A 20,697-nucleotide genomic window follows, 5' to 3' on the forward strand; every position below is an offset into this window, starting at 1 on the left:
CGCGGCGCTCTCAGCCCGCCGTGCCTGCGTCCGCAGCGCCCTCTGCCGGTCACAGCCGGGAGCCCAGCAGGTCTTTCTCGGAGCCGAGCGCACAGCAGGGCTGGGGGCGTCTCCCGGGCCCTTGTCTTCTGCCCCAATCCCTGTTTCTTTTGCTGGAAGTAAGCCTTCCTGCCGTCTGGCCCCCAGACCTGCATTCCCTTCACTCTCACCCTCATCCTTGAGAGAAACCGTCCCTTTTGGGAACCTCAGAACCGGGCCACCAAGGCCCCGGTCTCCCCGCCTTCCTCTGTGGGCTCTCCATCCCTCTCCCTCCCCAGGCTGTGCAGGTCCGCTGGACTGGGCACTCTGGCATTCCAGCTCCTTCCAAACACGCTAGTCCTGTCGGCCAGCCCCTGCGAGCTCCTTCGTTCCGTAAACCCATACCGGGCCACTACTCCGTGCCAGCTCTGTTCTCTCCACTGACCTCTTGGGAACCTCTCTGACCTTCAGAAGCTGATCAATATCCCAGGAGGCCCAGCCCAACCCGTCTCTCATCTCCTTCCCTCTCACAGAGAAGCATCCAACTTGCCTGTGCTCCAAGCGGCTTTATTTCCTGCTGGTTACACAGTAATCCATCCTGCAAACCCATTCCCTGGGAAACATGAGAGTGAGCGGACCAGGTGTCTCCCAGGGGAACGAACGGGACAGGATGGCTGGCAAGGAGAGGGCAGTTGAGGCACTTAGGGACTTCCTTGAGGTCCTCGGCGGGGGGGTGGCCTGATGCCCATGGTAGGGGTGAGAGGGGGCTGCCCAGGTACTGCCCACAAACCCCTCAGTCACTGTCACCCGAACTCCAGCCCCACTCCTCTCCTGTGGTCACTTCCTGTGATGGGAAGAGGGTCGGGGGAGAGGCCAGTGCTGGGGGCAGCCGTGTTGAAGGCCTCGCTCTCTAGGGACCCGGAGCAGGACTGGAAGGAGGGGTCAGCAGGGCCTTCCAGCGTCCAGGGAGCCCTCCCTGATGTCCTTCTGGAGCCTTCAGTGAGTGCAGAGCTCGAGCCTGGGAAAGAGGCCCACACTCACTGTCTATGCGGGGCTCCTCCCTGGGTCTCTTCTGAGAGCCTGCCCTCCGGGGTTATGATCTCATTGAAACCCTTGCCCTGGCTCAGCCCGTAAGAGCCCAGAGTGTGGCCAGTGCTCTCAGACCTCAGCACTGAAAGGGACCCCAGAGCACCCACCTCATTCCCGCTGCCTCCAAAGGCAGCCACGATGGCTGCGAGGTCACACAGCCAGCGGCTGGCAGAGCTGGGACTACAGCCCAGAGCTACTGTTGGCTACTCCCCACCTGCGTCCTCCTGGCACTCACAGGCCTCTTGGGCACACAGGAGATCTGGGGGGGCTCCCAACGGCCATTCTCCTGGCAGCGGATCAGCGGCAGGTTGCGCTGGGTCAGCCCCTCCCGGCACCGGTAACGAAGCACCGTGTCTACTTCATAGCGCAGCCGTGGGCGGCCAAACACTTGGGCCAGGGGCAGCTCTGGTGGAGGCCCACAGGACACTGCAGGGGCAGGGGGGGACACAGTCAAGAACTGGGAGCCTGGCTCTGTGGGTGACAGTTCCCAGAATCAGGATGAGGAGGTGGGGGCGGGCCACAATATGATGCAAAAAAGAGCAGAGGTTCCTAGTGGACCCACCTCATTTTTTATCTCCCCCTTGCGCATGGCCTGGGATACATTTCTGATTCTTCCGTAGCTCTGCCCCCTCCTTCTACACACACATGGGCCGCGTGCCCCTGGTGCTTCCTCCTCCCCCCTGCCCGGCCTCACCCAGCCCCATCTTGCAGGTGTAGGACAGGTGGTAATTGCAGGGCACGTCACTCCACTGTCCCTGATCATGCCACACCATGACCACGCAGTTCTCTCCAGACAGGAAGTAGCTGTCAGGCTGCCCAGGGTTCCAGTTCTCATAGAGCTGGGGGGAGGGGGACGGCATGGGGGGATGAGGGGGAGGGATGGACCTAGAGGGCCTGAGGAGGGTGGGAGGGGCACTAAGAGGCAGGGGGGTGGGGGATGGGGAGTGGGGGCCCAGGAGGTGAAGGAACAGCTCGCGGGCTTTGGTGGGGGGAATAGTGGGAAGAAAGGAACGCAAGGAAGGGAGGCCGCCCCAGGGGGAAGCGGGACAGAGAAGGGGCCCGGAGAGGGGGTGGAGGGCAGTAGGGCTTGGAAGAAGCGACCCAGGCCGCTGAGGGACAGCCGGAGCCTCTCACCAGGGGGACGCCATCTGACCACAGGAAATCGCCTTCGATGGTCCGGTCGTTGAGCCCGATCCACTGGTACTCGCGGTACCGACCTGGGGAGGAAGCGCGGGCGGGCGCAGGTGTGCAGTGAGCCCCGCTGCCAGCAGGTGGCGCCGCTCCCCGCTCCCGGCGGCCCCGGGGTCAGGGGGGTGGGTCGTTCCAGCCAGACCCAGCCGGGGCTTCCCCGCTTTCCGGGCCGCCGGTCCAGCCTCTGCCCGCGCGCCGACAGAGGGCAGGGTCCGGGCGGGCGGCAGGGGTGCGGAGAGGAAAACATCGGCGAGGCCAGAGAGGGGGAGCGGGAGAACGGGTGGGGGGCGGGGCAGGCGGAGGGGGCAGAGGCGGGGAGGCGGGCGCGGCCGCGGGGGGCGTCGGGCCGCTGCAGGTGGACCGCGGCCGCCGGCCCCGTCCGGCCGAAGCCCGCTGCCCCCGCGGGAAGTGCGGCGCAGGGGCCACGGGGCGGGATGAATGAGCGAAGTAAACCAGGGCACGGGCACCGGGTTAATGAGGGAGTTACTGGATTCCCGCACTCACTGACGGTTAGTGATGGGTTAATGAGTGAGTGAGGACGGCGGGCGACGCGCCCCTCCAGCCCCGCCCCAGCCCACTGTTGATGAAGTCCTGCTCCTCGGGCGTGCGGATGCTGGCCAGGTGCGCGCCGAACAGCCGGCACTGGGTCTCCGCCTCCTCCCAGCTCCTCCGCGTGGAGAAGTGCTTGTAGCAGGCCCCCTGGAAGGCGTCCCAGCCAGGGCTGCAGAAGCGGAGGCCTGGGGCACAGAGGGGCGGCTCGCTGAGGCCGGCGCACGGGCGCGTCCTCTGTCAGGGACTGGGCCTCCCCCGCCGCGGCCGCAGGGGCCGGGGCTAAGGGGCCGGCGGTCCCTGCCCAAGGGCCAGCCCCGAAAGGGGGCAAGGAGGAGTCCTGAGGGACCCCGGTGCGGGGGGGCTTGATGGCTTCCTTCTCTGAGCGCCAGGGACCAAGGAGGGTGAGGGCTGGTGTCCCGGCCTGGGTCTCCGCAACCCTCCATCCTAGGGGGCTGTGACCTCCCATCTTTCCAGGAGAGAAGTGACAAGTAGGGACCGCCTGCTGCCAGGCGCACGGGGAGGCTACGCACTCCTCGCTCCCGCACCACTTGAGAAAGGCATGTGTGGTTCCACTTAATAGATGAGGAAATCGAGGCTGGGGCTCAGAGAGGTTTTTGTGATTTGATGGAGATTCATTAATGACAAGGCCCAAACCAGTGCCCTCCCTCCTGGGTGCAGAGCTAGCTCACTGTCCCGGGTCCAGGCTTCAGATCAACCCCCAACCCCCCACACCCTACCCTTCAACACACTCACCAACATCACACAGGTCCCCCCCATAGCCAGGCAAACACAGGCAGCGGACCCCCTCCTCCTCCTCCAAGCACGTCCCACCATTGTGGCAGGGGCTGGGGACACAGTCACCTGAAGGGGGAGAGAAGTGAGGTGGGGGGAGCAGGGGAGCACAGCTCTGCAGCCTGAACCCCCGGGGAGGAAGGGTTCAGAGAGTTCACAGCCCAGCCTCCTTGTCTTGGGAGCTATCACAGCACCTTAAAAGTCAGCCCAGGCCTAAGTTCTGGGTTTCTCCCTACACTGACCACCCCCTTCCCAGCATCGACTCAGCCCTGTGTTGGCCATTTTCGTGGCCACCAGTGTGGGCCCAGTGTAACAGGCTGGGGGAAGCTGGTCAGGAAGGCCCTCAGGACCCGACCCCATGAAAGGGAAAGACACTGGGCTGTGGACCATGAGATCTGGACTCTCCTGTGGCTCCTGGCTCTGCTGAGTGACATTGCGCAGGTCACTTGACCTCTCTGGGCCTGGAGGCTAGTCTCCCACTCGCTTGTCTTGGGGCCAGGTGCCTGCACAGTTCTGTACACTTTAGATGGGGAAACCAGAGGAGTCACCGCAGCAACAGAAAGCTGTGGTCTGTACTTTACTGCTTCTGGGACCTGATACTGCGGTGGGGGAGGGCTAGCTATTCCTTCTGCAGTCGGGGTGGGGCACATAGAGTCAGCCCCAGAAGCACCAATGGGAAACACTATCATAGTGAAGAACCAACGTATTTCCCCTGGGTCTATGCCCTAATCGTCCTCTCCCCCTAGCCCCCACCCCCAGCCCGAAGCTGCAGGGCTCCCGCTGCCTACAGCCGGATCCTCACACTGTCTCAGCACCGTGCAGTCTCTTGTCTCTCCCTCTGATCTCCCCAAACTCCCCTCCACCTTGGGCTTTCTGCAAGTTCCCCAGCCCAGAAAGCCCTCCGATCCTCCTCTCTCCCTTCTGGCCCTCTCTGCCCCAGGCAGTCTTCTTAGACCGACACAGAACCCTGCCATCTGCGGTCTGGCTGGGTCACCTGCCTTCCCCTCTGGGCTCTCTCCCTCTGGATCCGGGGACAGGAGGTGGCTGCCTTTACACCGGACCTAGGTGCTAGGTGGGCAGTTTTCACTCCTTCTGGTCCAGGAAGGGGAAGACGGCCCCACAGACGGACAGTGCAGGGCTGGGCTCACAGCTTGGGAGGGGAGATCAGCTCTAAGCGGGACTCTTCAGACTGTGCCTTATGCCCAGCATCCAAGGGCACGGCCCACTGGGCTTCCCTCTGCTGGGTGGGGGGAGGGGAAGCTGAAGCTGAGTCCAAGAATGTTGCTGGGATGACCAAGCTGTTTGGGGTGAAATCAATCTGCTGTTCCAGCACCCCCACTCTGTCACCTCCCCTCCAGGCCTCCCCTCCAAGCTGCCAGCACTAGCTCCCAGGGGCAAAGGGGGAGGAGAGGTGTTTTACTTAACCCACTAAGCACCAGGACCCACAGAGGGTAGGTGTCCTGAAGCCCGTTCCATCCCTCACCCTTTCCTGGGGGACGGAGATTCCGAACCTGGCTCCCCGCCCAGGCCATGAGATCCCTCCCCTGGCTGAGGGAGGTAGAACCTGAGCCAGCACAGACAGCGGAGGTGAAGGAACCCCTCTTGAGATGTTCCACTCTCCTTCCTTCCCACGTTGGGGCCAACTGCTATACACAACCAGAAAGTTCTTCCCTCCTGCTGCAATAGAAGGCCAGAGGACATCCCTGGGCCTCCAGGTGGGGTGACTAAGACACTGCAGAGATTCCCACTGCTGCTTCTCTTCCCACCAAACCGCCTCCCAACCCACACAGCACCGAGCTCCGAGCTCCAGCTCCGAGGCCAGCTGGGTGGGCAGGGAGCCAATGGTTGAAATGGGCGAGCCCGACGGGTGGGCCGGGTGTGCTGCAGGAGCCCTATCCCATCCTGGACCATCTAGGGAGGGCAATGCAGGGACTGGGAAGAACCCAGCCTTCTCTAGGGTCTCCAAAGGGAAGCTCAACCTTCCCTGAGCCAGTGGGGCTTCTCTCAGACCCCAGAATCTGACTCCCACTCCTTCCCCTCTGCATTTCCTCTCCGTCCTCATGTCCTGCATTGTGTCTTCTCCAGCATCAGGAACTTTGAGATCTTTTGGGTTCAGGGAAGGTGAGAGTCTTCCAAGGGGTGGTGAGGTGCTCATTAGGGCAGGGTCAGTGGGGCAGGGGCGGCAGTGGGCAGTGGGATGGAAGTTAGATCCTGTCCCCCTTCTGAGTTGCGGTGGGGGAGGCCGGGGCCAGGGATGGGCTTCTACGCTAAGATGGACTTTCTCCATCATTAGTCTGTATGTCCGGCTCTAGACAGAAGCCTTCAAGATGGCTCAGAAATGAGTACACGTGTGTGTGCCCACACACACTCTCTCTCTCTCTCTCCCTCTCTCCCCCTGCCTCTCAGGCTGGCGGAAGTTTCGCCCCATCAGGAGTGAGGGACTACAACTCCCAGCAGCCCCGCCGACTGATGGACAGTGACTCCTGTGCTCCTTCAGAGTTGGGCTCTTGGCCTCTTGGCGGTCAGGAAGGAAGGCAGAGGAGGAGCCTGAGAGGGCAGAATGGAGGACCAGCGAGCCTGTTAGAAGGGGAGGGTGGGGAGGGGCACTGGCTGAGGATGAAGAGAAGGAAGAGAGAAGCAGAGAGCGAGGGAAAGACCGGGAGAGAGACAGGGCGCCAGAGGGAGCTTCGGAGAGCTGCCCGGACTTGCGACCCAAATGCGAGGAATGAAAAGGGCAGACAGCTGGGGGTGGACACAGAGGGTGCCAGAGTTTTGGTTATAAAGTGGTTTAATAGAGATTTATTTCCAAGGCTTGTTTTCCATGAAACAGTCGAAAAAATACTTCACAGAAGTAGATGCTTAAGGCTCTGTGGGGATACGGGCTCTCCTAGACCCCAGAGGCTGAGGGCAGGGATGGAATCCCAGGCTTCCCTGATATCAGTGGGGTGGCTAAAGGGGGTGGCACACAGGAGGGGGAGGGGCAGCAGGAGAGGGGCCTGGGCCCCAGAGAATACAATAGGCCCCCAGGGTGTCTACGCGCTTGAGGATGGGGGGTGGTGGTGGGTGGGCTGGTGAGTCACAGGTGGAGAGACAAGGACAAGAAAGGGTCACAGGTGGTAGCTGGGAGGCTGGAGTCACAGGGTGGGACGGTGGGGTTGGGGGTCATGAGGTGAGAAATCAGAGCGCGGAGCTGGAAGTCACAGATGTGGCGCCCAAGACTGGACACGCACAGCTAGGAGATGGAGGCAGAGGACAGGAGACGCTGGGGTAGTGGGGGTCAGAGGACCACAGGTCATGTGACCCAGAGCTTCATGGGGAGAAAGGGGAGAAGGAGAAAGAGGGAGTTCGAGCCTTGGGCAAAGTTACCTGATGAGGGGGCCACGGCCACTCCACCTCGGCTGGCGCTGTCAGTGGGCAGCACTGGCTGCACCCGCACTGATGTCCCTGCTGGGACAGTTCTTCCAGAATTCTCTTCAGAGGGGGCCTCCAGTTCCCTGGCACCCTCAGGGGCCCGTGTGGCTGGAAGCAGGGCAGGGGTATCCTCAGAGCTCCCTGCCTCCTCACTCTCTCCTCGAGGGACCCCAGACAGCTCAGGACCACCAGCCTCCTCCCCCACCTCTCTCTCCCCGGCCGGAGTGGAAGGCGGTGGGGGTGTCAGTTTCCCATTCCTGGGGGTGGGTAGAGTCTCAGTGGGTGGTCCAAGGACCCTCGGAGGCCCAGGAGCCTTTGTCTCTCCGTCGGGGTGTGGTGACGCAGCAGGCTGTAGGACTGCACTCGCTGGGGGTGGGGAGGCACGGGAGAGCGATTCCTCTAGGGCTGGCTCCGTGGGGAGAAGAGTCTCCGGGTCTGGGCTGCTGAGCTCACTGTGCCAGGCCCACAGGGCCTCATCTTCCACCTCCTCCTCTTCCTCGTCTTCTTCCTCTTCATCTGTGTATTTCTCTTCTTCCTCCAAAGCCTTGCCTTCCTCTTCGGAGGACCCCAGGGGAGGGACAACGGATGGCGGTTCGAATTCTAGACAAAGCACAGGTGGTTCAGCACCAGGGACAGCACCAGCCCCAACCCGAAGACCTCGGAGGAGGGGAAGGAAGCAGAGGCTGGGGAGGGGGAGGCCTGGGGCGGCCAGGGGAAAGCCTGTCCCAGGGAGAGGCTGCCTCCGTTCCCCACCAGAAGACCTTCAACCTGAGCAGCAATACTGAGACTACCTGGAGGAGGCTCTGTGAGCCGTCATCAGCCCAGGAATAAAACAGGGCTGTTATCTCTCTCTCTCCTAGCCTTGAAATCTCTAGTCTATTTTGGGTAGGTGGGGGAGGAGGGAACCAAGGAAGGAGCAGCGTCCTTCCCAGACCCAGAGAGTTGGAAGTGGAATGTGCTGGAAAGGCAAGGGTTGGGAGAGCACTGGACACAAGCCCTGTGTCACGGAGCTGCTGAGACAAGTCATGCAGCACCCCAGGCTTGCACCCGCACCACCGACTTCTCTTACTAGGGGATTGGTTACCAAGGTGGGTTCTCGGGGCCTCTGCGGGGTCTTCTGGAGTGGAGCTACCACCCGCTCCATCCTCCACGATGGGGATGGAGTAGATGGCTCCCCGGGACTCGCTCTCCACAGCCTCCTGAGGCAGCTGGAGTTCCTCCAGGGTCTCTGTCACCGTGACAATGGCCTCCAGCCCATCAGAGGCCGGGTCCGAAGCTGGGTCCGACGTCTCAGGCATGGCGGACGGCTGGGCAGAGTCTGTCAGGAGGGAAGTGCCAATGGGAAGTTGACCAGGCGGCTGGGTCCTGCAGCCACAGGCCTGGGGGAGACCCACCGTCTCTGCGCTAGACTCAAAGACCATGAGAGTCCCAATTCTCACTCAGCCTTTTTGTGGAGGACCCAAAGGACCCAGGGAACACTGCGGGAGGGAGTTCACCACCTATTCCTCAAGCATCAATCAAGGGCCCACCATGTGGCAGGCCAAGCATTCTTCTGGGCACTGAGGATACAGTGGAGAAAAGCCAGCAAGCCTTCTGCCCTAAGGGAGTTTACAGCCTAGCTACAGATAATAAACAAATAAGCATGTATCATAAAGTTATCATACAAAGAACAATTAGGGGCGCCCACGTGGCTCAGTCGTTAACCATCTGCCTTCAGTTCAGGTCATGATCCCAGGGTCCTGGGATCAGGCCCCGCATCATGGGGCTCCCTGCTCAGTGGGAAACTGCTTCTCTATCTCCCACTCCCCCCTGCTTGTGTTCCTTCTCTTGCTGTGTCTCGGTCAAATAAATAAATGAAATCTAAAAAAAAAATTTTCTTTTTAATTAGGCAGGGTAAAGGAGATGGAATGGTGAGAAGTACTACTTCAGGCAGAGCGTCAGGAAAGGCTCAGGAGAGACAGTTTCCTGATTAAGGGGTGGAGGAAGGATGGGCAGGTGGTCTCAGCACTGTGGGACCCTGCTCTTGGAGCAAGGCACAAGGACCCGAGGGGTTTTCAAATGGAAGGGGAGAGGGGGCCGTCATGCAGGAGAGCTGAAGGGTGAAGTCCAGGAAGGACATCCAGCAGTCACCACCTGAGGGTCTCAGCACTGGGGCAGGAGGGGAAAGGGAGGGGCTGCCACACCCTTCCTGGAGCTGCTGCCTTCAAACCACTGGCGCTTTGGAAAGGATAACCTGGTCTTCGGAGAAGAGAACGAAGGTCAGAAAACCAGTGAGGCGGCGGTGAACTGGGCTAAGAAAAGCCCTGAGGGCTGTCTGCGCTCAGCCAGACGTAACTGCACAGCCTGTCCCGCCCCCATCACCTGCTCCAGGGAGCCTGGCTCCTGCCAGGCAAACGAAGCCGTGCCCTTGCCCGCCTCTGTCCTCCCCTTGTTCCCAGCCGCTCACTGTAATTACGGTCATCACCGTCAACCCTCTTCCAGTTGGCCTTTCCAGACAGACCTGCCTTCCTACGACTTCACTGCCCCACCGCTCCCTTGCCCCGGGCTCAAGATGTTTGTGGATCGAGCCCAGCAGAAGTAAAGCTTTTCTCTCAGTCTCCCCTCATACTGGGAGCAAGGCATCTCATCTCCCCTTGGACTAGGGGCTCCCAAGGCAGAAGCAGTGGCTTTCCCCTTCAGACTAGGGACTGTGCATTCTCCGTTCACTTCTGCCTCCAGCCCCACCAGTACCACAGGCTCCCGAGTGCAGCGAGGACTGAGAACGCCCTGTGACTGTCAGCCACCCTTGCACGGGGCCCTGTGCCTCTGGGGGTCCCAGGCACTGCCTTCCTGCCAGCTCCCAATGTTAAGATGTGGTCAGAAAGCCATCTCTACATCCAGCGGTCCTTGAGGACCTGCTCCCTATGGGGAAGACTTGCGTCTGTCCATCAACCTTTGGTGGCTAAAGATCTAAGACCATCAAGCTGAAGTTTCCGACCCTGCCCACCCCCCACCCCCACCCCCACCCCCCATCATGAGAGCTCTGGAGAGCATGATGGTAACTGGATCAGACCATTCACTGGGTTCAGAGAACGTCCCTAATCTCTGCTCTAGGGGCGCCTGGGTGGCTCAGTGGGTTAAAGTCTCTGCCTTAGGCTTGGGTCATGTTCCCAGGGTCCTGGGATGGAGCCCCGCATTGGGCTCTCTGCTCAGCGGGAAACCTGCTTCCTCCTCTCTCTCTCTACCTGCCTCTCTGCCTATTTGTGATCTGTCTGTCAAATAAATAAATAAAATCTTAAAAAAAAAAAAATCTCTGCTCTACTAATGAAATGCCCAGAAATGGAAACCTCCCCAACCTCCCAATATAGAAGAGGTGGCTTTGGCATTGGGGAGGCAAGCCATGGACAGCAGAAGGGAAGGCAGGTGAGGGGCACAAGGAGGCAAGCCCTCCCTGAGGCCACACAGCCCAAGTCAGAGGGCATCAGTGGAACGAGAGCCCTAGGTGCCAAGCCGGGCGTCACCCAGGGCTCCTTCAGGCCAACGGCCAAGACCCGAGAGACACTAGTCCAAGCAGCAGTGGGACTTCCAGGCTCAGCTCTGGGTCCCTGACAGAGACAGGTTGGTCTCGGCCTCTGCAGGGAGGCTGCTCACCTCGGAAGCAGTAGACGTTGAAGCGGCTGTGCTTGTTGGGAAAGCCAGTCTGGTTGGGGAAGAGGAAGAGCGTCTTGACACCAGGCAGGCCTCCCCCGCAGCGCTGGCTGGGCGTGACGATGGGGTAGCGGACACTGCCGTCGGCCAGCCAGCCTGGGCTGCAGCGGTCCAGGCCGCCGTCCCAGGCGGCGTATAGCTGGCCGGTGGTGGCGATCTCCGCACCCCGCTCCCGGCAGTACGCCCGTGCCTCCTCCAGCGTCAGCTTGTCTGCAGGGGCACCCAGGAACAGCTCTCCTGGGAGGGAAGAGGAGGCTGTGTCACCGGGAAGCTGGCAGCCCCGTCCGTCCTGGCTGGCTTCTCCAGGCCTCCGTCTCCGCATCGGGGACACGGAGTCAACTCCCCTCTTTCAGGGTCAAAGCCTGGGTGGAACCTTGGGGTGAAATTACTCAGAGGGGCTGGCTCCGCTTCCTCACTCTGTGAAGAAGGAAAGTGAGGCCGGGGAGGCTGAGGGGTAGAGAGAGGCTCAGCAGGTGTCAGACACAGTCTCCGACCACCTGTCTGAGGCGTGGGCCATGAACTTGCTTCCATGACAGTGTCTGGAGGGCGGGACCAGCTTGTTTCTTTGGAAGCCCCCCCTCCCCCGGGATGCCCACTTGAACACACAAAGGATGACTGTCCAGTAGAGGCCCCAGGAGGAGCTCCGGCCAGCCCCGGAGAAGGGGCTCTAACCCGAGAACCTCTCACCCCCAATCACCATTTAGGTCTTCGGCATAGCAGTAGACATCATAGAGGTCGTCCGGGTCCACCACTCCGTAGTTCCGGACCCCGGGGAAGCCATCCATGTCTCCATAGCAGGCTTCTCGTGGGGTCTGGATGGGATACCTGAGATCGAGTACGGATGCCTTCATCAGGGAGCCCTCCAGGGATGCCCCTCCTGAACCACATTGCCTTTTAAGGCAGCCAGCTGTCTACCTGGTTCTGCAGGGACACCCCCTACCCCAGGGCAGGCCAACCTCATTGCCTGGAGGCAGTGGGAGCCGGATGGCTGGCCTGAGACATCAGGCAGTCCCTGCTGAACCAGAGCCCACCGATACCTCAGCTACAACTAGAAGCTCATGGCCCCCGGCCGCCCACCCACCTCACGGTCTGGTCGGACAGCCAGCCAGCGTCACACTGCTCATAGCCCCCGAGGTAGGCAGCGTAGAGCTGCTCCGGGGTGGCGATGCGGGCTCCGATGCGGGCACAGGCCTCCTGGGCCCCCGTGAAGGAGAAAGCATAGCGGGCAGAGCCTTCCCGGTAGAGAAAGACGACCCCTGGGGGGCAGAGAGGAGTCCTGAGGCAGGGTCACCCCCACACCAGCCTCCCCTGGCCCTCCTTGTCACACCCCTGTACACAAGGAGTCAAGTCCAAACGGTGCTCACTTGGCAGCATGAGCAGGTGACCTTAGACTGTGAGCAGGATTCCCTCCGCCCCGCAGGGAGAAGCGGAGAGAAACGAGGTGACCGAGGCCTGTCTCTACTCACTCCGTTTCCAGCTCTCTGGCTGCCTTCCACCTGGGTGTGCTTGCCCCTGAGACTGTGGGCTCCCTCCCTGCCGGCACCTCCCTCGTCCTGCCCTCACCTTTGACCTTGACCTCCACGGCGTCGCTGCTGTCGTCTATGCCGTGCTGGACTTCGCAGCGGTAGATGCCCGAGTCGTTGGGCCGCAGCTCGCTCAGCGCCAGGGACACGTCGGTGAGCGACGCGGGGTAGGCCGGCAGCGCCACGCGGAACCGGTAGGCCTCGCTCACCTTGACGCGCAGCCCCCGCGCCACCAGCACCTCGGCCTCGCGGCCCCCCGACAGGAAGGTCCACTTGACCCGCGGGGAGCCCAGCACGGCCCGGCGGCCCAGCGGCGGCCGCAGGTAGTGGACGTGGCAGGGGATGGTGAGGGCGCCGCCCAGCACGCCCTGCAGTGGCGCGTTGCCCGCGATGCGCACGCGGAAGGCCCGGTCCTCTGGGGGGGGGGGGGAGTGGGCGGGGCCAGCTGGAACTCGGCAGGCGCGAGAGTCCGCACCCGCCCACCCGATTTCCTAGTCTGCCCGCCCGGAGATCCCTCCCACCCACCCCAAGTGCCGAGCCTGCGGGCCTCTAGGACCCCAGGACCACCCCGGACACTCTCCAGAGCTGTCCCCAGGTCTCCCTGTCAGTTCTCCCGGAGAGTGACCCAGGACCACCCCAGAATCCCGGGGCGCCCAGCCCAGGTGTAATCTGCTCCCCAGGTCCTCCAGCCCTGGCCGGGTTCCCCGGTTTCCCTCAGGATTTCTCCCCACTCTACCCGCTTCTGCCTCCCCAGCCCATCTACAGGCCCCAGATCCTAGAGACCCGCAGTCCTGCACCTGCTGCCGCTCCTCCCCATCCCCCCAGTTTTCCCAGCCTCACCCAGAGCCCTTGGTTCATCCTTTGTTTCCAAGTGTCCCAGACCAGGCCTTTCCCCTCAGAGCCCCTAATCCTCACTCCCTGGGTCCTCCAAGCCCAACCCCTTCCCCAGGGGCAATGCGGGAGACAGAGACAGTGACCCTGAGTGCGGTTGCTTACCTGAGCTGTCCCCCTCCAGGGCATCAGCTAAGGCCACAGGGCCCTGGGCCAGGGCCAGAGCTGCCAGCAGGGGCAGGAACCGTGGGGCCATGCTCAGGCTGGTGGGGGGACTTGAGGAGGAAAGATGAGGTTAGACCTCAAGACGGACTCCCCTGGCTCCCAACCACACCCATTTGGACTCACACATATCATGGCCCCGGAAGCCCGCTGTTGCCACCTCACTGTGAACTCCCTTGTTTCTGATCCTGTCTCCCCACCAGGAGGTTCTTCCTGGGAACCAGACCGGGTTCTAGTCAACTTGCTGCATGACTTAAGGCGGGGTCCTTAACTTCTCTGGGCCTTGGTTTGCCGGCTTGTACAGGAGCACCGTGACCACCACCTCCCGGGTCGAGATGAGGCTATGGGCTTTAGAGCCCTGTCTGTCCTAAAAACCCTGTACAGATGCACAGCTCCAGGTACACTGTAGGAGCTCAATAAATGCTGGTAGTATGCATGGTGGGCGCTATTGTACTTAACAACCCCTGTGCTCAGGGCACCTGCGGGGCTCAGATGGTGAAGCGCCTGCCTTTGGCTCGGGTCATGATCCCAGGGTCCTAGGATCGGGCCCTGCTCCCTCAGCGGGGAGCCTGCTTCTCCCTCTGCCTGCTGCTGCCTGTGCTCTCTCAGTCTCTGAAAAATAAATAAATAAATCTTAAAAACAAAAACAAAACCAACCCCTTGTGCTCCTCCCAGGCCAGACTCCCTCCTTGAACCCAGAACCTCCCCCTTCCCCCAGTATCCCTGCAGGATTCCCTTCCTGTCCCTTCCTCCCTGAATACTGTACTCACCTAGCCTCCTCCAGGAAGGCCTCCTAGACTGAACCTGGGCAATGTGTAACTTCTCTCTAGCCCTACCCCTCCTTGGCCTCCCCCTACCCCATGGTTACTCATAAGGAAGCTCTTCTCTTTACTCGTAGCATGCTCCACCCCCTCCTTGGCTGACTTCTCCCTTCTTCCCAGCCTTCCTTTCTGCCTGGCACGGGCTTTCCCACCGGATCTCCTGGCTCAGAAACCCGCTGGGACAAAGCCCCTGTCTCTGCCAGTCTGGCCTCCATCCAGACTCTCCCTTCCCCCACCCCAGCCCTAGGCTCAGGGGGTGGGCTAAAGGAGGGTGAGACTAGATGGGGGGGCCATGTCCTTCCTGCCCTTGGCTATCGGACACTCTGAGAATCCACACCAGCCTTCTGAAGATCTCAAGGCACTTACACTCTCATAATGGAGGGATGCGGGGGTGACATTGAGAAAGGAGACCCCAAGAGGGCTAGGGCTGACCCTGGTCCCCAGCAAAGCCAAGTCAGGAACCGGGCCAGAGTGTCCGCGGGAGGGAAGCCTGCGTAACTAGTGTCCAACATCCGTACGGGTCGGGCCAGTCGAAATGCGTGCAGACCCGGGTCTGCCATGGAAGAGGCCAGTGACCCAGCAGGAGGGATGCAAGTCAGACTACAGGCAAGACGTCCTAGTGCTCAGGTTCACTCCCACTCCAGGCCCACTCTTCGACCTCCGTCTTTGCCCTCTCGGGCTCTGCCTTCCTGCACATCTCCGCCTTCCCGAGCCTGAGCGGCTGGGACCTTCCTCTCTTCTCCGCGATTCTCCCCCGGGATCTCAGATCCTCCTCGGAAAGCCTCCCCACCGACAACACCCCCCTTCCCCCCACTACAGCTGGGCTTCATCTCCTCAGGGTCACACTTGGGGACAGAGTGACAGAAGCTAAATGTCTAGGGTCTTTCTCTAGGGTCCCAGACCAGAGGCTGCTGAGACCAGCTCTGCGCATGGGGGCACCTGGGAGAACCGCTTTCTGGGGTAGGTGGGGGACCATCGGGCGTGGGTGGCCAGTCCCTGCTGGGGGCTGGGCAGACTGTTCATCTTGCCTGTGAGCCTGGTGAGGTCCTGGCCAGGTCCCTTTCTGGAGCCTTCCCTCCCCTCTCTTTGGGCTGGAGCTGGAGCAGCTCACAGACCTGGGTCCCAGCTCTCTGACAGGCGGCCCAGAAACCCATATATTTGGAGCCACTCTGGGACCCACAGCCTGGACCCCCCCTTTCACCTCCGTTTTGAAGGTGAGGGGGTGCAGGGAGAGGGTCTGAGGCTGGTGAAGGCCTAGTGACAAGGGATAAGGGGGTCATCCCACCCAGCGGGAGTCACTGACCAGAGGGGCCAAGAGGGGGCCTGGATTGTCTGGTTCTCATGATCAGAGGCAGCTGCACTGCCCCCCACCCCCCTGCCAACCCCACCCAGCTTGGAGGGATGCAAGTCAGACTACAGGCAAGACGTCCTAGTGCTCAGGTTCACTCCCACTCCAGGCCCACTCTTCGACCTCCGTCTTTGCCCTCTCGGGCTCTGCCTTCCTGCACATCTCTGCCTTCCCGAGCCTGAGCGGCTGGGACCTTCCTCTCTTCCTCAGCTCCCTCCTGGTGCAACCAGGTGTCCTGGGAAAACTATGGCATCCCCTCAGCGGGCACCAGCCTCAGACCTGGGCTTGAGGTGGGGAGCGGGCCCGGGCCTTCTCCAGCCCCTCTGCTGTCCTCCAGAGCAGACGCCCTCTCCGTCTCTAAGCTGGAGAGCTCAGCACGGTGGGGGCTTCCTGTCCCTGATGCCACACCATCCCTCTGTCCAGCTCATTCTGTCCTGCTCCAGCTCGAGGATTTCTGCCCTTGCCTTGAATTTCCCAGGCTGTTCAGGAAACTTCCCTCGTGTTACATTGTCCTGCCCGTCAGACTGCGGAGTCTGGCTCCTCCCAGGCTTGAAGACCCAATCGACAGAGGAGTAAGATCAAGAGTAGGTCGTGTGTGTGTGTGTGTGTGTGTGTGTGTGTGTGTGTCCAACACCCCCATCTCTGCGCTGACTGCCCTCCCCAACCCCAGGCTGGCCATCTGAGGTCTGCCCTACAGGAACCAGACTCCAGAACAAAAGGGCCTGCAGGACCCGCTACAGAAACTGCATAAACAGTCCTAGTGAGCAGAAGCACGACTAGTAATACAATTAGCAACATCACAAGCCAAGGACTGCAGCTCCTCGGCTCGAATCTGTAAGGCAGATGCTGCCAAGTTAGCATCGGGCACTGGTGCTGCTGTGGGTGGGCGTGGGTCGGGTGGGTGGGTCGTGGGTAACTGCGTCCCTTGATCTTATGCTTTTTTCTGGAATAGAAGTCGCGGAGGTATTAACGGTGCTAACAAAACTGATGGCAAAAACTCTTGATCCCGTTGGAAGCACGAGAGCAGGGGACATGGAAGGACCTGGGGCGAGGGGGTGTCCCGCCCACCGGCAGCGCTAGGAAGGAGAGCAGCAGTGGTAACCAGAATTCAGGCTCATGGTTACCGACCCTCTTCCCGAGCCAGGCCACTTAAAAACGCTTCCCATGGACTACCTTAACTTTGAGAAAAATACTATCTATAGGTTGCAGCGATGCGGAGCCTGAGGTTCAGAGAGGTCAACTAATTTGCCCAAGGTCACAGAGCAAGTGACAGAGTTGGGACTCCCGGCGCCAGTGGGAACCCGGAGGGGCCCCCAGAAGAAGGGCTGCTTCCCGCTCCTCCGGGCCGCCCGCCGGCCGGCACAAGGTCGGAAGTCGGGGCGGGGGTCTGGCACTGGAGCGCACGGCAGGGAGGCGGCGGGGACCCGGGGGGCGTTCCCATCAGCCCGCGGACTCGGGCACGCAGGTCGGGCCGCCCACGGCGGAGGGGTGCGGACGGCAGGGCCGGAGGCGGCGGCGGGCGCTCGGGGGCTGGCAGGGTCAGGGGCTGGGTGCGCCGCGGGAGGCCAGCGCTGCGCTGGGGGGCGCGGACCGCGGCCGGCCGGCGGGTGCCCCCCGCTCTCGGGCGGCCGGGCTGCGCTCTCGCTCACCTACCTGCGGGCTGCGGGGGCCCGGGGCGAGGGCAAACCCGGCGGTGCCGCCTCCTCCGGGCTCTCCTCCGGGCTCTCCTTCGGGTCCACGCTCGGTCCTGCGGCTGCAGGCGACTGCGGCGGGAACTGCGCGGGCGCAGGGAGAGGCCGGGCCCGCAGGATGTTCGGAAGAGGGCGCCGGGCCGCCGGGCGCCGCACAAAACCCCCTTTCTTCCCCCCGCCCCCGCCCCGCCCCTCCCCGGGGCCGCCCCCGCCCCCTGGCCGGGGACGCGGGGGGCTCGGAAGGTCACGCGACCCGCTGCCTCCTCTGCGTCCGTTCCCGGCGGCGGCCGCGGGAGCAAGGACGTGCGAAGTAGGACCTCGTTCTGGGGAGGAGAAGCCGGGCGCGGGGAGCAGGGAGGGAGGGAGGGCAGGAGGGGCGGGGCGGGGCGCTCGCGGAGCGGGCGGGGCGGCTGCAGCAGGAGGGGTGCAAGTTAGACAGCTGGAGGGACTTCCCGAGGGCCCGGGGGAGAGGAGGAGGCCTCCGACCTGGGCAGTAAGGGAAGGATGACGGGGCATAGAAACCGGGAGGGAAGCTGTGTCTCGGAGGCAGGATGCAGTGCACACGACCTTAGCCATCTCCCGGGGGCAGCTCTGATTGGGTTTTGTCTCTGGTGGGGCTCCCACTCCCTGCACAGAGGAGGAGCTGACTTTGCAGCTGGACGGATGGAGGTTAGACAGCAGATTCTCGGCTTAAGCAAAGCAAGTCGGGGACTCTCCGGAGGTGCGGTGGCGGAGGGGCTGCCCTGGGAATGGGCACACCCGGCATGCGAACCCAAGTGCGAAACACAGGCGTTGCTGGGAGCCCCGAGCGCCCGCTGGCCAGGGCTGGTGCCGATGAATGTGCAGCCTGGTGCCAGGGGGTGGGCCTTGAGGGCCAGCCGGCAGTGGGGGAGTCCCCAGAATACCAATGACGCCCCAGCGCCAGCGACTCCCCTTCCCTCTGCTTTCCCAGGCTCTCTCTGCCCCACCCCCTTCTGTCTTCCCCCCCTCCCTCCTGGGACTTGAAGCAGAGCCCCTGGCACGGACTGTGGGCACGACAGCCAGATGCCTGGAATGTCTCCCCTGGATACTGGTGGTGGCACCGAGGATAGCTTGTTGGGGGATTTGATCCTGGTATCTCCAGCACTACCCCCAAAATATCCCGACTAAAGCGGGGTGCCTGCAGGGCAAATCATCGTCAGGACAGGTCCCTGTCCTTCCGTTTAGGCTGCACCCCAGTCCCTCCCGCCTGGATGGGGCTCGGCACTGCCCTCTCGGATGCCCCGCCCCCAGGGCTGTGGACTGGCTTCCGGAGGGCTTCACAGAAGTTCACCGTAAGCTCCTCCCCAAACCTTTGAGGATCTGAAGGGAGAGCTTTGGCCCCTCCCTGGACAGTCGTCTACTGGGCAGGCAGGAGAGGGAGACCCGTCATGGTGGGTGGTAGGTCCTTGAGTAAATGAAATGACCCCGGCAGAGAGGAAGCCTGAAAGGACAGACCAAGGGGCCTGGCAGGGTCTGGGGAAGGAGGGACCTCCGTCCGCCATTTATTCCTTTCATTACATAAATATTAACTGAATATCCACTACGGACCAGGCACTATTTTAGGACCAAGGCCTCCCGGGGAGAGGGGGGCACCTAGCCTTGGGGCAGATCTGAGCAGTGCCTGATAGTCCCAGGACCTCCCTTTGCTCCCCTCAGACCTCATAACCCCGGCTGAAAGAGAGCCCGCCTCCCCCAGGACGGTCTCAGCGCAGGTGCCTGCCTCCAGCCTGCCCCAGCCCGGGCTAAGATCAGCTCCACCCGGGGCCTGAGCCCACACGGGCAACCAAGCGGCTGAAATTCAATCCTAGTGGTGACCGGCCTGTAACCACAGTTCTTGCCGCGGGGAAACCTGGCTGTGATGAGGAAAGACGGAGTAAGTGACCTTCCTGGCCACCTCCCCTCAGGACTAGGAGCATGGGCACACGTTTTGGTGTCCTGGGGGAGTCCAACCTTGACCAAGGCCAGCAGCAGCAGCTGGGGCTGGATCAGGGTTGGTACCAGACAGTCTGTTCCAAGAGGCAGCCCCCTGGTGGGAACCCAGATGCCCTGTGGGAACAGGGAGCGGCTGCTTGAAGACTGCTGGGAGCTTGGACTGCGGAGGGGCGGGCCCTGAGGTCAGACACCCAGCTTGCCAGCTGCAGGGGCCAAACCTTGTGAAGGGCTTCCTTTCTCGAAAATCGTTTTCTCTTCTGAGCAACGAGCTGCAGGGAATCTGCGAGTCCAGGTAATGTCTACTGTACCTGGCCAGCAGGTACATCCGTACAGTAGACAGCTGAGCAGCAAGCTCAGCAAAACCTCCTTCGTTCCTTTTGCCAGTCACACACATGTATGCACGCGTGCACGTGCATGTGTGCGCACACATGGCCCCAATCCGCACAGATGTCCTGGCCAGGAGGTCGGTGGGCCACGTCCCCGAGGATGAGACAGACAGAGGGCTCATTATCCAAGAGAGGAGTCTTTCCCTGAGGGCTTCCCAGGGGAGGCAAGTCCCCCAGACTCTTGCACGTTTCCAGGGCACTCTAATGGGCACCTTCTGGTCGGGGACTCTCTTTCCTGTCTTCCCTCGAACCTGGCCCCTGGCCCTGCGACAGCCACCACCACCCATTTCTGCCCCTTCCTAAGAAGAGGTGAGAACCAAGGCCTCACCAAGGTCTCAAACAGGGACCTTCAGGGACTGACTGACACCATCAGGATCGTCAGAAGCAGGAAGCATTAAAGTCAGATTTCAAGCAGAACTTCCCGCCCCAGTAACAAAAGGAGAACGTCTCAGGGAGCCATAGAATCTTCTGGACAAGGGGAGAGACCCAGAGGCCAAGTGACTGTCCAGGGTCACACAGCTGTAGGGTTGTGTCTAGGGCCGATCATGACCATGACCGGTCTCCTGAGGGATGGACATCCAGGCCAGGGTTCCTGCTGGGCCCCAGCTGTCTCTCGGGGCACAGAAATGGAGGCAGAGAGAGAAGGAGGGAGAGGGGGGGCAGCCCAGCTGGCTGGGCTCCCGTCCTCCTGGACCCTGGGGAGTTTTCCAGTCTCTCTGGAGGAGAACAGTTAGTCTCCCGCCTCTCCCTCTCCCCCTCCCCCACCAATGTCCCCACCCAGGCCAACACTGAGGCCATGACCCAAATTAAGGAAAGAGAACCCCCCTCAAGGTCGTAGCCTCCCTGGCTCCAGGGCCTTCCTTCCTGTATCCCCAGCCTCAGTGGCCACTGGGAGAGCCTGTCTTTCCGGTCCCTTGAGCACCCGTCTCCACTGTCCCAGACTTGGAGGTGGGGCCCCGGCAGCTCAGATCCTTTCCCATAGCACCTGGGTCCTCTTCCACAGGGACGTGGGAGTGGGGCTGTACACACAGGGCTCCAGACGCTGGCACAGCTGTGCTGGGAGAATGGTGGCTTTGATAGCTTCTGAAAGGGGCCAGGAAGTGCGGGACCCCGGCCCAGACGAGGGAGGGGCCAGCCTTGTGCTGAGGGCTCCTGCAGCTGAAGACCAGCAGCAGGCGGGGC

General features: G+C 61.9%; 1 protein-coding gene across 2 annotated transcripts; it reads right to left on the bottom strand.

Annotated features, from left to right (window-relative positions):
* Positions 1–564: 564 nt before the first annotated feature.
* BCAN (brevican) lies at positions 565–17,468 on the bottom strand. 2 transcript variants are annotated; one of them, XM_059413642.1, is made up of 14 exons: positions 17,139–17,468; positions 13,260–13,369; positions 12,304–12,678; positions 11,822–11,996; positions 11,438–11,565; positions 10,684–10,977; positions 8,138–8,371; positions 7,009–7,653; positions 3,604–3,711; positions 2,877–3,035; positions 2,242–2,324; positions 1,802–1,946; positions 1,343–1,533; positions 565–1,036 (listed from the first exon to the last, which is right to left on the bottom strand). In XM_059413642.1, exons 2-14 carry the CDS (start codon positions 13,348–13,350, stop codon positions 929–931), a joined length of 2,736 nt encoding a protein of 911 aa, XP_059269625.1. In that variant the 5' UTR covers positions 13,351–13,369; positions 17,139–17,468; the 3' UTR covers positions 565–928. The 2 variants fall into 2 exon arrangements, with proteins under 2 accessions (XP_059269625.1, XP_059269626.1); XM_059413643.1 differs by lacking the exon at positions 17,139–17,468 and adding an exon at positions 15,765–15,852.
* Between the last annotated feature and the right edge of the window lie 3,229 nt (positions 17,469–20,697).

The sequence above is a fragment of the Mustela nigripes genome, chromosome 10 (genome assembly GCF_022355385.1).
Source record: "Mustela nigripes isolate SB6536 chromosome 10, MUSNIG.SB6536, whole genome shotgun sequence".
Classification (NCBI taxonomy): Eukaryota; Metazoa; Chordata; class Mammalia; order Carnivora; family Mustelidae; genus Mustela; species Mustela nigripes.

Excerpts from the sequence above, each read along its gene's own strand:
- BCAN (XM_059413642.1), bottom strand. The coding sequence starts at position 13,350 with ATGGCCCCACGGTTCCTGCCCCTGCTGGCAGCTCTGGCCCTGGCCCAG. Across the intron at positions 11,997-12,303 it reads CGTGGAGGTCAAGGTCAAAG|GGGTCGTCTTTCTCTACCGG; the intron begins GTGAGGGCAGGA and ends TCTGCCCCCCAG. Across the intron at positions 1,947-2,241 it reads GGTCAGATGGCGTCCCCCTG|CTCTATGAGAACTGGAACCC; the intron begins GTGAGAGGCTCC and ends CCCTCCCCCCAG.